The 13905-nt window shown below is 39.6% G+C and overlaps 1 protein-coding gene across 1 annotated transcript; it reads right to left on the bottom strand.

The window, feature by feature from the left end:
- Positions 1-9137: 9137 nt before the first annotated feature.
- LOC113008267 (putative methyltransferase DDB_G0268948) lies at positions 9138-13207 on the bottom strand. The gene is made up of 6 exons (XM_026145569.1): positions 12892-13207; positions 12636-12796; positions 12149-12365; positions 11229-11332; positions 10837-10974; positions 9138-10588 (listed from the first exon to the last, which is right to left on the bottom strand). The coding sequence occupies exons 1-6, from the start codon at positions 13000-13002 to the stop codon at positions 10492-10494; spliced, it is 828 nt and encodes a 275-aa protein (XP_026001354.1). The 5' UTR covers positions 13003-13207; the 3' UTR covers positions 9138-10491.
- Between the last annotated feature and the right edge of the window lie 698 nt (positions 13208-13905).

The following is a 13905-nucleotide window of genomic DNA, read 5'->3' as shown; positions in this document are numbered from 1 at the left end:
AAATGATGACAGAGGTCAGTAATTTGCACCAGAGGTACACTTCAACTGTGAGAGACAGAATGTGAAAAAAAAATCCATGAATTCACATGGTAGGATTTGTAAAGAATTTATTTGTAAATCAGGGTGGAAAATAAGTATTTGGTCACCTCAAACAAGGAAAATCTCTGGCTCTCACAGACCTGTAACATCTTCTGTAAGAAGCTTTTCTGTCCCCCACTCGTTACCTGTATGAATGGCACCTGTTTGAACTCATCATCTGTATAAAAGACACCTGTCCACAGCCTCAAACAGTCAGACTCCAAACTCCGCCATGGCCAAGACCAAAGAGCTTTCGAAGGACACCAGGAAAAGTATTGTAGACCTGCACCAGACTGGGAAGAGTGAATCTACAATAGGCAAGCAGCTTGGTGTGAAAAAATCAACTGTGGGAGCAATCATCAGAAAATGGAAGACATACAAGACCACTGATAATCTCCCTCGATCTGGGGCTCCACGCAAGATCTCATCCCGTGGGGTCAAAATGATCATGAGAACGGTGAGCAAAGATCCCAGAACCACACGGGGGGACCTGGTGAATGACCTGCAGAGAGCTGGGACCAAAGTAACAAAGGTCACCATCAGTAACACACTACAACGGCAGGGAATCAAATCCCGCAGTGCCAGACGTGTTCCGCTGCTGAAGCCAGTGCATGTCCAGGCCCGTCTGAAGTTTGCCAGAGAGCACATGGATGATACAGCAGAGGATTGGGAGAATGTCATGTGGTCAGATGAAACCAAAGTAGAACTTTTTGGTATAAACTCAATTCGTCGTGTTTGGAGGAAGAAGAATACTGAGTTGCATCCCAAGAACACCATACCTACTGTGAAGCATGGGGGTGGAAACATCATGCTATGGGGCTGTTTTTCTGCCAAGGGGACAGGACGACTGATCCGTGTTAAGGACAGAATGAATGGGGCCATGTATCGTTAGATTTTGAGCCAAAACCTCCTTCCATCAGTGAGAACTTTGAAGATGAAACGAGGCTGGGTCTTCCAACATGACAATGATCCAAAACACACCGCCCGGGCAACAAAGGAGTGGCTCCGTAAGAAGCATTTGAAAGTCCTGGAGTGGCCTAGCCAGTCTCCAGACCTCAACCCCATAGAAAATCTGTGGCGGGAGTTGAAAGTCCGTGTTGCTCGGCGACAGCCCCAAAACATCACTGCTCTCGAGAAGATCTGCATGGAGGAATGGGCCAAAATACCAGCTACTGTGTGTGCAAACCTGGTAAAGACCTATAGTAAACGTTTGACCTCTGTTATTGCCAACAAAGGTTATGTTACAAAGTATTGAGTTGTATTTTTGTTATTGACCAAATACTTATTTTCCACCCTGATTTACCAATAAATTCTTTACAAATCCTACCATGTGGATTCATGGATTTTTTTTTTCACATTCTGTCTCTCACAGTTGAAGTATCTTGCATGTACAAGATACATTTAAAGGGTTTGAAAAATGTAAATTCAAGAGAAGAAAGAAAAGGAGAAATGTTGTAGACAAAGAGGAGTAAATGCAGTCATGTGACCAATGGGAAACTAGGACACGGTGCAGTTCTGTGGATTGAGTGAAACAGTGGAGCATCTTTGATCAACATATGTAAAATATCAGTAAGTAAAAGAAAACACTGAACAAAAGTGGAGAAACACACGAGTGCAAGTGAATAGTTTCAATATGTGTTTGTTGATACAAACAGCTGCAGTCTTTTTATGAGGAGGCTGGAATCACTTACACTCGGGCCATGTGGATAATTAAATACACCTACAGGTCCTTCTGCAGTATTAATCTGGTTGAAGTCTGGACTTTGCAGCACTGGATGCCCTGCTTTTCACTCTAGAATACTTTAGCATACGGAGGAGCTCGTGGTCGAATCAGTTGCTGCAAGGTTCCCAGGGACTGTCCCTGCAAAGCAAGCCCAAATCATCACCCTCTCAGCACTGGGCTTGACACTTGGTATGAGGTGTTTGTGCTGATGAGTTGTGTTTGTTTTTCCACATGCGGTGTTATGTTATAGGCAAACATCTCCATTTTGATCTCATCTGTCTAAAGCAAATTTGGGTTTGTTCAGAAGCAACTGAAAGATGAGGCTTTCTCCTTGTAACCCTTTCAAATATTATTTGGTCTTTTTCTAATTTTAATGTAATGAACTTTAATGTTTAAGAACTGTGCAAACAATGTACAAAGCAGCAAATAAATCTTTGCCCCACAACATCCAGAACTTGTTCCAAATAAGACAAAATACTCATGACCTGAGAGGAATCCTTATGTTCAGCAAGCCAGTAGGGACAAATGTAAACTATCACAGCATTACAGTCACATGAGTTAGTGTGTAGAACACCTGTACAGATGAAATCAAGACAAGTACATCAATACACAAATTCACACGATTGTTTAAAAATAATAAATTGCATGAATATAGGAAATATATTCATGCTGTATATAAATGCCACTTGTTTTGCACATATTCAACTCTGTATATTTTATATATTTTATTATTATTATTATTATTTTTTTTTTTTTACTATTTAATTTGTAAAAATGTGTATACACACACACACACACACACACACACACACACAAGTAGGAAAATATTTAGTATACACATCCAGAAATGCATACACTATTATATATTGTACATATATTTATTAGTTTCAGGTTGGCCATTCTTGTATTTTGCTCGTTTGTGTTGTTGTGTTTGCACATCTCTGTTGCTTGTGGGGCTCGCACACAAGAATTTCACTCGCATGTGCTGTGCCAGTGTGCCTGCACATGTGATGTGACAATAAAAGTGATTTGATTTGATTTGATTTGATTTGAATATTCCTCTCAGTGACTGAGTTGTCTCACTGTGCTCTATTGAAGCCTTGACCTCCTTTTTATAGATCAAAGCCAGAGTAACCCAAGCTTCAAGCGCTCATTAAGGTATTTGTAACATAGATATAAAATAAGCTCAGAGATTAAGCAGGTGTTAACCACAGCGTGCTTAGTTTATGTAAAAATGTAGTTTGTTATTGTTTTGGTTTAAGTGCTAAAATTGTTTTATGTGTGTATGTTTATGTGTTGTATATGAGTGCAGACTTGTATATAGTTAAACATGTATGGATCATATAATGTCAAATTCTGAATATGGATTTGTAAGCAATAAAAGTTGAAATATGGGGGTAGGAACAGGAAAAGTGTAGACTTCATCCTACTCTGAGCATGCTCATTCTGTAGACATAGATATATACATGAAACATCTATCTATCTATCTATCTATCTATCTATCTATCTATCTATCTATCTATCTATCTATCTATCTATCTATCTATCTATCTATCTATCTATCTATCTATCTATCTATCTATCTATCTATCTATCTATCTATCTATCTATCTATCTATCTATCTGTGAAGGTGTTCTCTTGCATTGCTGTGCAGGGCAAAGGCTCATAAATTCAAACGTTAGGATGAAGAAGCATCTATGTATGAAATGAAAACCTCCTGTTTGCCATGTCTGCACAAAGACACACAAACACACTCAGAAATATAAACCGGAGTATTTGCTGTTTGACAGAACAGCACATTCTTCTTGGAGCAAACCCAGTTCGCCCTAAAGTATTTGGACAAAACTGTTCATTCACTCAGCCAGTTGAACAAGGAACGAGGGTGGTGCTGTCACTGTAAACAAGCACATGCTCTTGACTGACCCGTCTGATTAGATAAGGGTCTTAAAACAGGAGGGGCGTATTAATCTTGCAGCGGGTGCGCATTCTGTTTTTCATCTACATGTGTTTAGACAGGTGTTGGCCATCAGGCTTTCTGGCCAAAGGACTAACCCCGTGACTGTGTTACGTTCACTTCCTCGCTTCACACAATGCGTTTGTTATTCGGAGGATGTCCAGTAACAACAAAGCGTACATCTGTATTTATTTGTGGGAGTGTTGGTGCTTCATTGTAGAGATCGAGAACCAAAGTAAATAAGTAAATATTTATAATTAATAGTGCAAAAATTACACTCGAACCCCGAGCAAATAAATACTCTCATAAATCAATGAGAGTTTTAGCCTAAAGAGAGAGCGAGAGATCAAGAACACAGACTAAAGAAATAGACAAATTAGACTTTCTGTCCTTAAATGACCCCAATCCAGTACTGAAAATCAAGACATTTACTAAAATTATGTATACTGTCACGTCAGGGCCTCAGAGATCAAAACAGACTAAAGAGGGGGATTTAAAACAAAGTTTGTTACTTTCATACCCAAAGGAGGCAATTAACTGACAGAAGTGCCCCTTAAGGAATTTCTGAGTTCTGTTTATCTTTTCAGAAACATCTTGAAATTGAAATGTTTAATTAGCTTCTGTCAGCTTTGATGTCTGAAGCCCATCGGTGCCTTGGAAAGTATTCAGCCCAAGTGAAAAAAACAGTCTCATAGAAACGTATTAGGATTTATCTTCTGCTGCTATGTTGTCTACAAGCCGGTGGCTCTGGATTGTCCTTGAAGGCAGATCTTTAATCTTCGTTTCCCTTCCGTGACTCAGATTCAGTCACGCTGCTTGGAAAATATTACACAAGTTATTATTTTATAACTCTAACCGACTGAAGCTGTGTGCGCTCCTCACAGTGCATGTGCTATTTTGAGGTACTCACTTGATTTAATGTCACAGTAATTTGACATTTTAAGTCGAGCTGTGGAGACTGCTAACCGCTTTTGGTGACTTTATTATCAAGTTACAGCAAAACTAATGAGTTCCAGCTTTAAACCACAGGATTACATTTCCATGTAATTATTCACTTCCGAGCCAGCTTCATTACACAGCTGCCTTGAAAGTAAACAAAAACAATCTGCTATATTTATTTATTTATTCCTAAAATTTACAAGCAAGTTCATACAGTACAAAATCAGCTGAATGGAATTTCAGTGTATTTTATTTGAAATTACAACGTGATTATATTTACCTACCAGTACGTGCAGATAGTACCCTACAATAAGTAAAAAGTCAAGTTTTTACACAACACAAAGAAATTATTATACTATCGGCCAATTTCAGCAGCTTCTAAGTACAGAGTAAGCAAAAAAGAACAAATAAACATAGAATATCCATCATGCACATCAATATAAGGAAGATTAAAAACTATTTTAATAAATAACGATGTAAAAAGGTAAGTCACTCAATAATATGGCTCCACAGCATACTTATAATGTAGGATGGGGAAATATTGCTTGTTTTCTGCAAAATTTATGCAACACTTAAAATTACTGTATATTTTAAGTATTTCTTTGGTGACAATTTGCAGGTCACCTAAATAATGTAAATACAGTTAAACTGTTATTGGTACTTTATTAAACCACTGTATGTTATGTGCTTGTATCCAAGGACAACGGCTCTTTGTTATTTCTAATTCATTTTCTAACTGGCACAATAAACATCTGTAGTTTATGGGTGAACCAAAGATTTGCTCATATTTTTTCAGAAACCAAAGTACAGAATAAAAAGAAAAAATAGTTTTAACAAAGATTTTTCTTAAATGTCCCCAGAAGTACCCCTGGTTACTCTGAATGCACAATAAAGTCATGTCTGGCTGTCAATTCAGATCACACTGCGACTGCAGCAGCAGTGACATCAGCCCCAGAGGCTCCAGTCTTAATCATGCAGAAACAAAAAGTTACACTTGGGGCTTTGCTCTCCCCACTGGACCAAATGACCCAGATGTTGGCACAGTGTCCACTCAGTTTAAAGGAAAATGTATCCACAAGAACATGAGTAATGCTTGTGATATCATTTTTATACCGTTATTATGTCTGTTGCAAACTTGCTATTATCAGCTAGGTTCTATCAAAAATCTGTTACTATTGTGTGAGACAAAACAATCCATCCTTGTTTGATTCAGGGAACAGAGGTTTTACAGAGCACAGTGCAGACAGGATGCCAGTCCATCTCTGCGCTAACACTTACACCGATTAGGTGTACCAGACCCCCGTCATCAACGAGTGCCCAGTGGAGAGAGTGGACAGCTTCAAATACCTCGGAGTTCACATCACGCAGGACCTGTCATGGTCCTGTCACATCAACACCGTGGTGAAAAAGGCCCGACAGCGTCTCTACCACCTCAGACGCTTGAGAGACTTCCAACTGCCCTCCAAGGTGCTCAGGAACTTTTACTCGTGCACCATAGAGAGCATCCTGGCGGGAAACATCTTAACCTGGTTCGGGAACAGCACCATGCAGGACAGACGAGCTCTACAGAGGGTTGTGCGGTCAGCTGAGCGCACCATCCGCTCCGAGCTCCCTGACCTGCACTCAATCTACAGCAGGCGGTGCTGGACCAAGGCCAGGAAGATCGTGAAGGACCTCAGCCATCCCAACAACAGACTGTTCTCTCTGCTGAGGTCAGGAAAGCGATTCCGCTCCCTGAAGACCAACACAGAGAGACTGAGGAGGTGCTTCTTCCCGCAGGCGATACGGTCTCTCAATCACACCACCACACAGTACTGACCCACACATATGGTTCTTACACACACACTGGACTTTCTGGACTTTGGTTTTGCACAACACTGGTCACTATATTCTTCATTTCCAGTTAATACTTGTACAGCTGCTGTTATTGTGTATATATTTATTTATATTTAGATTTCTTCATACATTCTTATATAGTTCTATATTGTGTATTTTGTTGTACAGTTATTTTATTTTCAACTTTAATTTATATATTTTATCTTATTCTTCCCAGTTAAATTTACCCTTCATTCTAATTTGTGTTGTACAGTTATTTCATTTTTAACCTTAATTTATATTCTATTCCTTCCTAGTTAAATTTACCCTTTTTAATTTCTCATATTTATTTCCTATCTTATTCATAGCCTTTTCCTTTTTTGTTTTCTTTAGGTCACGAGCAGTTGTCCAAGCATTTCACTACATATCGTACTGTGTATGACTGTGTACATGACAAATAAAATTTGAATTTGAATTTGAATTTGAATTTGAATTTAATGCTCTGACCGCTGCAGGTGAACTGAATGACACTGATTATCTCTTCATCATGGTACCTGTTAGTGGGTGGACTATATCAGGGAGCAGGAGAACATTTTGTCTTCAAAGTTGATGTTGGAAGCTGGAAAAACGGTGAGTTTTGAGTTTGACAAAAGGCCAAACTGTGATGTTAGATGACTGGATCACAACCACAGCCCTGCTCCTGGTTTATAGGGATCGATCAAAAGTGGTCCACGGAAGGAACAGTGGTAATCCAGTGACGGGTCATGGACCAACAAGGTTCATGGATGCACATGAGGATTTAAGGTCTGATCCGACAGACGAGCTTCTGTAGCTCAAAGTTTTAAAAAAAACAACAACAACAAAAAACAAAACGTTTGTGCTGATTCTGATGGAAAAGTGTCTGAACACACAGAAGATCAGAGTTTAGCTGCAGATCAGTCATGCTCATACCTGATGGTAAATACAGACAGCCATCAACCTTGCTGCCTTTTCATTCAGACTAATTTATGTGTGAAATGTAGAAGAATGTTATGAGCTGAAATTCCCTGCAGTAGTGATTCCTGAGCAGAGTAAGAGATGTAGCTTAGTGCTACCAGAGAACGTGTATCAGGCTCAAATTTGTCATGTCAGAAAAAGGCATACCTTTTGTGTCAAACCCATTACAAGCAATCCACCTTTACTCATGTACCATTAGATGTGGTGTTATTGTTGTAGGTGAGCTTTAGGAATATGCGACGTGACAGGGCAAAGCGCTGAAAGAAGAATTGTGTCAAAAAGTAGACCCTGATGGAAGTATTTGGTCATGCTGTCCTCGGGCATGCGGGAAGCTGATGTGTAATGTGCAGTGTTTGCAAGTACCAGAAAACACTGAGTCAGGAGAGGACTGTTTGTGCTTGTGTTCATTTTACGATGTATGCTCTACAAAATTATTTGTCTGTTATTAATATCCTTGCTTTGGTTTTTAATGCATAACATTGAAGACTGCACAGATGGAAACACGTGTTTAGCAGACACATCAGACATGCTCACTGTTTGACAGAATATCTCAGTTGGTTTGAAGTTGCTCCAGCACATTCTGCAGAATTCAATGAGAGTTACTATCAGAGCCTGGCGTCTCTGACGTAAAGCACAGAGTTTTCAGTCACAAATCACCGCACACGTGCGCTGACGAAACTAAAACTCTCCTTGAGCCCCTTTGCTTCTGTTTGATCATTGTATAGGGATGGAGGAGGATGCAAATGAGCTCTAGCTCATATTTGTATATTCAAATATTTGCTTATTCAAACTCTGGGCTGCCTCTTTTTTCCTTTCCTTCAGGCTCGTCTAGTGGTGGTGTTCCCTTGAGTCCTACCCATCTCATCCTCCTCTTCTTCTGCAGGTCTTTGTTTTGCTTTTTCCTACAGGTCATTGCAGATCAAGTTAGACCAGTAAGTCTTCAAAATGTTCCTTAGACAGCTGCTGATGAAGGTCTGTGAGCCTTTCTCAGCTTCCTATGTTCTGCACCACAGAGCAAAACTGATTTAAGATCAGAGTTGAAGATTCTGATCTTGGTTTGTTTGTGTTCTTGACTTCCAGGTGGTCCTCAAATTATTCTCAGCTTTCACATTATTTTTAATCATTTCCCATTAAAATCAGAAACTGTTACATAGACACCGACTGTGCCCAAAGATGTGGAGTCTGCAGAGATGCATGCACAGAGTACCCCATTGTGCAAAGATGTAATTCAAAAGCAGATCAATAAAAATAAATCCCTTCAAGCTGACTTTCTGCTAAGCTTTGTCAGCAGCCTGACAGAACAGATGTGATTTCAAAGGACAGACAGCTATTGATTTCCTTCCATATCTTTAGATAATAGCAGGGTGCTTATAATGAGATCTGAATGGAGCCCATGCACTTGAAACATCAGAGAGAAAGGAGGACGCAGATGTGCCGTAGTAAATTGTTGTATTTAATACATGAAAGTAATATTATTTACAACTATTATTCTATCATAGTTTAAATCAGCTGTAGCCTTCACTACATTAATTACATTAAGCAGTAAAAAAACTGCAATAATGTTCAAAGGAAACTAAAAAGTTAAAGGTAAAAAAAATCATTTAAAAATCCAGAAATTGGAAGAAGAAAATCAAAAAGCACAGGGGAGTGAGAATGTCATGTTTTTCACTATTTAACAGATTTTGTTAGATACTTCTGCCTGGTCAGAGGAGGAAGACAAGAAGATACTGTAAAAATAAAATGATATAGAGTGAAACAAAATGTAGGTAACTACATATTTTGAGGATGTCCTGTCAGGTTAAAGAGGTTAAAGGTTAAAGCAGACCAACTTCAGATTAGGCAAACATGCTTACTTGGCCCTCCTGAGTCAAACCATGATCTCAAGTCATGCCAGCAGCAACAAGTGGCACTCTAATGTTTAACACTCCTGCACTGCCAGTACTATAATGTGTTTATAATAAAGGCCCTCAGTTAGAAAGTCAGGGTTTGAGAACAAAATTGAGGCTATTTTAAGCATAACAAACATGATAAAGTTACTCTTAGCTCAGTAAAGACAAGAATACAAAAGGATTAGTCTGGAGAACAAGCCCATAAATCCACTGTGGTCTGTAATGGGATGAGGGCCCTGAGAAGTTCAAAGGTTTTCTAAAGCCCTGTAGACAAGAGTGATACAAGGTCATAGAGAACTGTTAAGAAGCAATAGCAACTCCAACCCCTTGTGATAGTTAAGGAAATTCTATTTTTTTTCACTGAGATTCTGAGCAAACAAATTTAAGAGAAGCTGCGATGAACTTTCAAAGACTGAAGGTTGAAAATGGCCCAAGCACACCGACATTAAGGTAACAGGGGCTTCATTTACATCTCCTCCTGGGCAATGAAGCCAAGCAGACACTGATAATGGTGATGATGAAGAAACCAAGGACACAGCAGTCGGGTTTTAATGGTGGTGCTTTGCCAGACTTACAAAACCCTGATCGGAATGGTCTCAGTCATCAGTAGAACATTGATCAATGGCTCCCTCTAGTGGCAACTTATGAAACACCATGAAGGCTTCACATGTTTCTGAGAATTTACTAAAGCAATCTGATGCAAACACTGAGTATATAATTCTGTGCTTATTGGGAAAAGTGCGTATTCAGCAGATAATATCTGCACAACCTTTCTGTGCAACTTCTCTATGAAAAGGCTGGTTTTATAAAAGCTGGATTATTAAGTGTGATGATGAATATCACTCTTATGTTTGTACGGTAAATGTACACACGTGACTAATTTTAGTTAAAATACAGGAAATAAATTATGTAATTAAAGCATTATATAGCACTATTTGTTTCTGAGCTTGTCCTAAATTTTGAGTATCAAAGAGATACATTTGTGCACAGAGAAACTGAAGGGAAAACAAAAACAGGACATGTTTTCTACTGGATCCTTAATTAGGTTCATTTTTGTTGTTTAAAATAATAATAATAATAATGGAGGAGACAGGTGTCAGGCTTCCTGTGGTTTGCAGGCCAAAAGGTAGAAATACTTGACAGCCACCACCACCTCTGTCTCTGCAGAGGTCACCTTCATTACAGACATCAGCCTATGCAGAGAAACACAGGAAGCAGAGCGCATGATAATTCAGCTAGAGGGACTCGTTTAGACAACAACGAATGCCAGTCTTACACCTATAATTGTGGTTTTTCCACTGACATTATTATCACCCACAAAACCTGCTGACATGTTTGTCATGTTACTGTATGTAATAGATTTTAACACTGAGGAACATTAAACTGTCAAAACACATTATTGTCATTATGACACATATACACCGTGAAGGTCCCGGTTCACCTCTGACAGATGTCCTGGGAGAGTCTGGAGGCCTCCTGCGGGTCGTCTCTCAGCAGAGCCTGATAGCTGGAGAAAGACTCCACCAGCCCCATGTAGCTGGACAGAGGCATGGTCTTTCTGTCCCACAAACACTCCTGCCTGTAACACAAAATACACTCGCGGCATGAACGCAGTCAGTGGAGAGAGAGAGAGATAAATAAAATACTTAAAGTGGATGCTGAACATTAAAATAGCTAAAGTGATATTTTTATTTATTTATTTTTTAAATGTTACAAATTATAAAGTACACAACATGTATATGCTGGAAAGAATTAAAACGTCTGTTACATAAGTAATGGTGGTCTGCTGCGAAAATTCCATATTAAGAAACAATTAGAGTTAGGATTATTTACCATTCCTTGTGAGGGTAGGGAATAGTTTCTAAGGCCTCCCGGTACAAGTTAATAGAGCTCACTCCAAGGTGGGGGCTGTGGTACGGCTGCAACGCTGCATAAAACTGGCAAATCCAACAGAAAAGGCCATGAGAAGTATTTATTATGAATTTGTTAATAATATTACAAAGAGCATCAATCAGACATAACTCGGTAATATTCAAGTTATGATAACTATGAGCTGTGTGTTACAGTCCACTCAAAGTTGGTGCACCTCACTCATCAACTCAAACAACTGCACCCCTCAGCTCAGGCTGTTTTACCAGAAACGCCCTCTAGATGGCAACGCACATCATCTTAGTTTCTTAACAACACAGTAATCCAAACTCTGTGTCCTTATGTTTGCACTGCACCAAGTGCTGTTTCTCTGGATGATGTGGCAATGAACCTGGTGCATAAAACTCCACCGAAAGCAGAGAGGAGATGCTTCCTTTATTATTATTTATCATCTTTTGGCTGTTTTTTGAAAGCGCCGTTATTCACCGCTCACATTCCTATAAAATAACATCTGAGTGGCACACAAACCCTCCTTCCTTATATATTTATTAGTTAAGGTGGACTTTTTTTTACCCTCTAAAACAGACTTTAAACACAGGAACATCTAATCCTTTTTACATAAATCTTTTCTGTAAGAATTATTTAGTTTAAATGTAACTATTTTAACTGAAATCACCTTCCTGGACATGAATATGAGGCTTGAATAATGTTTAGTCTTAAAGAAAAGAGTTATTTTAGTAATCATATTGACTTTGTGGTGTATAAGTGAGCACTCAAGAATTTTTCCAGAAATGGTTTTGCTGCATTACTTTAAAAACCACTAGACTATAAACAGTGGTAATGAAAACACAGCAGTCTATTCTAGGTGGATATTATGCGAGCACCTCTTTGCAGACTTGATTTAGTGAGTGTGAGCAGCAGTCGGCGTAGCTGAGCTCCATGTCAATGGTGTAGTTGAGCAAGGCTAAGCAGCCGTGGGGCTTCAGGACCCTGTGGACCTCTTCGAGAAAGCGTGGCCTGTCAAACCAGTGGAAGGCAGACATGGCCGTCACCAGGTCCACTGAGCTGTCAGCGAGTGGCAGCTCCTCGGCACCACACTGTCTGAAGATGAAAGAGGAACAAAGGCCAAGTGAAACTTTTGACTGACTGCAGGATCATTTTTCAGAGTGTTTATGCAGGACTTCTGAAAACACGTAGCTCGCGGCAGAACAATGTAACCCCTGTCCTGTGAAGGCTGGTCATGCTGTGAGGCTTACATTAAGGAACATTCTCCTACTAGAACAGAACAAATGATGTGGCATTAACTGTGGTATTTTATTTTTTTACAGGCACGAGTTTTGATGAATTCTGACTTGTTTGGTCTTTTCTTACTTGTACGTGATGTTCGGCTCTTTGGCGTGCTGCAAAGCCACTTCCAGCTGGGCGGGACTCACGTCAGTGCCCACCACAGAGGCAAAGTGTCTGGCCAGCAGCAGAGTGCCCTGTCCTGAGCCGCAGCCCACGTCAACTGCCAGCTCAAAGGGCCGACCTTTCTGACAAAATATTCAACATGTTAACGCGCTGTAAATGTTTGATGGCAGTTTACAGTTGAAAGGATTCTCGAAGGAGAAGCATTTGTCACACTTACATGTTTTTCCAGGAAGTCGAGCACGTGTTGAAATAGATGACCTGATGGAGAGATCCTGTACCTCCAGTAGGAAGAAGCATGCTGCTTACCTTCAAACAGGCGGTAGGCCATGGTGAGCTGAAGCCTTCTCAAACAGCTGAACCAGCATCAGTTTAAGTAATAAGTTACCTAATGTGGTGTTGTTGTTTTTTTGTCTGTGTATCTTTCTTTTTGATCAGATAAGAGAAGTGAAACTCTACACTCCACTGTGAGAATCAGCAGTAAGTCACAAACACAAAGAAAGACACACAGTGGAGTGGGAGGTCCCACTCCTGCCAAAACCTGCTTTGCTTCATAATTAGAGCCTTTTAAAGAGACAGTCTTTTTTTATACTCCTATTTTTTGCTTGTTGTTATAATAATGTTGTTGTTTTCTTCTTTCCCTACATAATACTGATTTCTAATATTCTAAATGTCAAAATTAAGCCATGATATTAACATTAAACTGAAATCTGGGTCAAGCTCAAAAGCGCTGTGTGAGAAAAGGGTTAGATTACGGGTCATATGATGGTATGTGCTCCCGTCAGAACCAATAAAAACTCCTGTGTGTGTGTGTGTGTGTGTGTGTGTGTGTGTGTGTGTGTGTGTGTGTGTGGATTACGTTCATGAAAAAACCTCCAAGGAAGTAATTATGATGAACTTCAGCGATATCTTTTCTTGAGAGATTTACAGTTACTTAGCAAAATACATTTGGCACAGAGAGTTAATCTTGACCCCATTCGGCCACTTTAAGTTGTAAAGTTTTAAGAGTACCCGCTGGGATAGGCTCCAACCCCACCATGAGAAGTGGAAACGAGGGGATGGATGGATTTTACACTACACCTAAATAATACCTACACTAAGACATATCTATTGATTCTGACAGTTCATTATGTGAAAAATCTCTTAAATTGATTTCCGAGTGATAATGACAGCTATTCTTTCAGCTGGAACATCAGATTAACTATTGGAAATATTAAGGAAGGGGCACTGATAT

This window comes from Astatotilapia calliptera, chromosome 16, assembly GCF_900246225.1.
Source record: "Astatotilapia calliptera chromosome 16, fAstCal1.2, whole genome shotgun sequence".
In the NCBI taxonomy this organism is placed as follows: Eukaryota; Metazoa; Chordata; class Actinopteri; order Cichliformes; family Cichlidae; genus Astatotilapia; species Astatotilapia calliptera.
This window is presented reverse-complemented; position numbering and strand designations above follow the sequence as displayed.

Excerpts from the sequence above, each read along its gene's own strand:
- LOC113008267 (XM_026145569.1), bottom strand. The coding sequence starts at position 13,002 with ATGGCCTACCGCCTGTTTGAAGGTAAGCAGCATGCTTCTTCCTACTGG. Across the intron at positions 12,797-12,891 it reads TCGACTTCCTGGAAAAACAT|AAAGGTCGGCCCTTTGAGCT; the intron begins GTAAGTGTGACA and ends ATATTTTGTCAG. Across the intron at positions 10,589-10,836 it reads TCCCAGGACATCTGTCAGAG|GCTGATGTCTGTAATGAAGG; the intron begins GTGAACCGGGAC and ends TTCTCTGCATAG.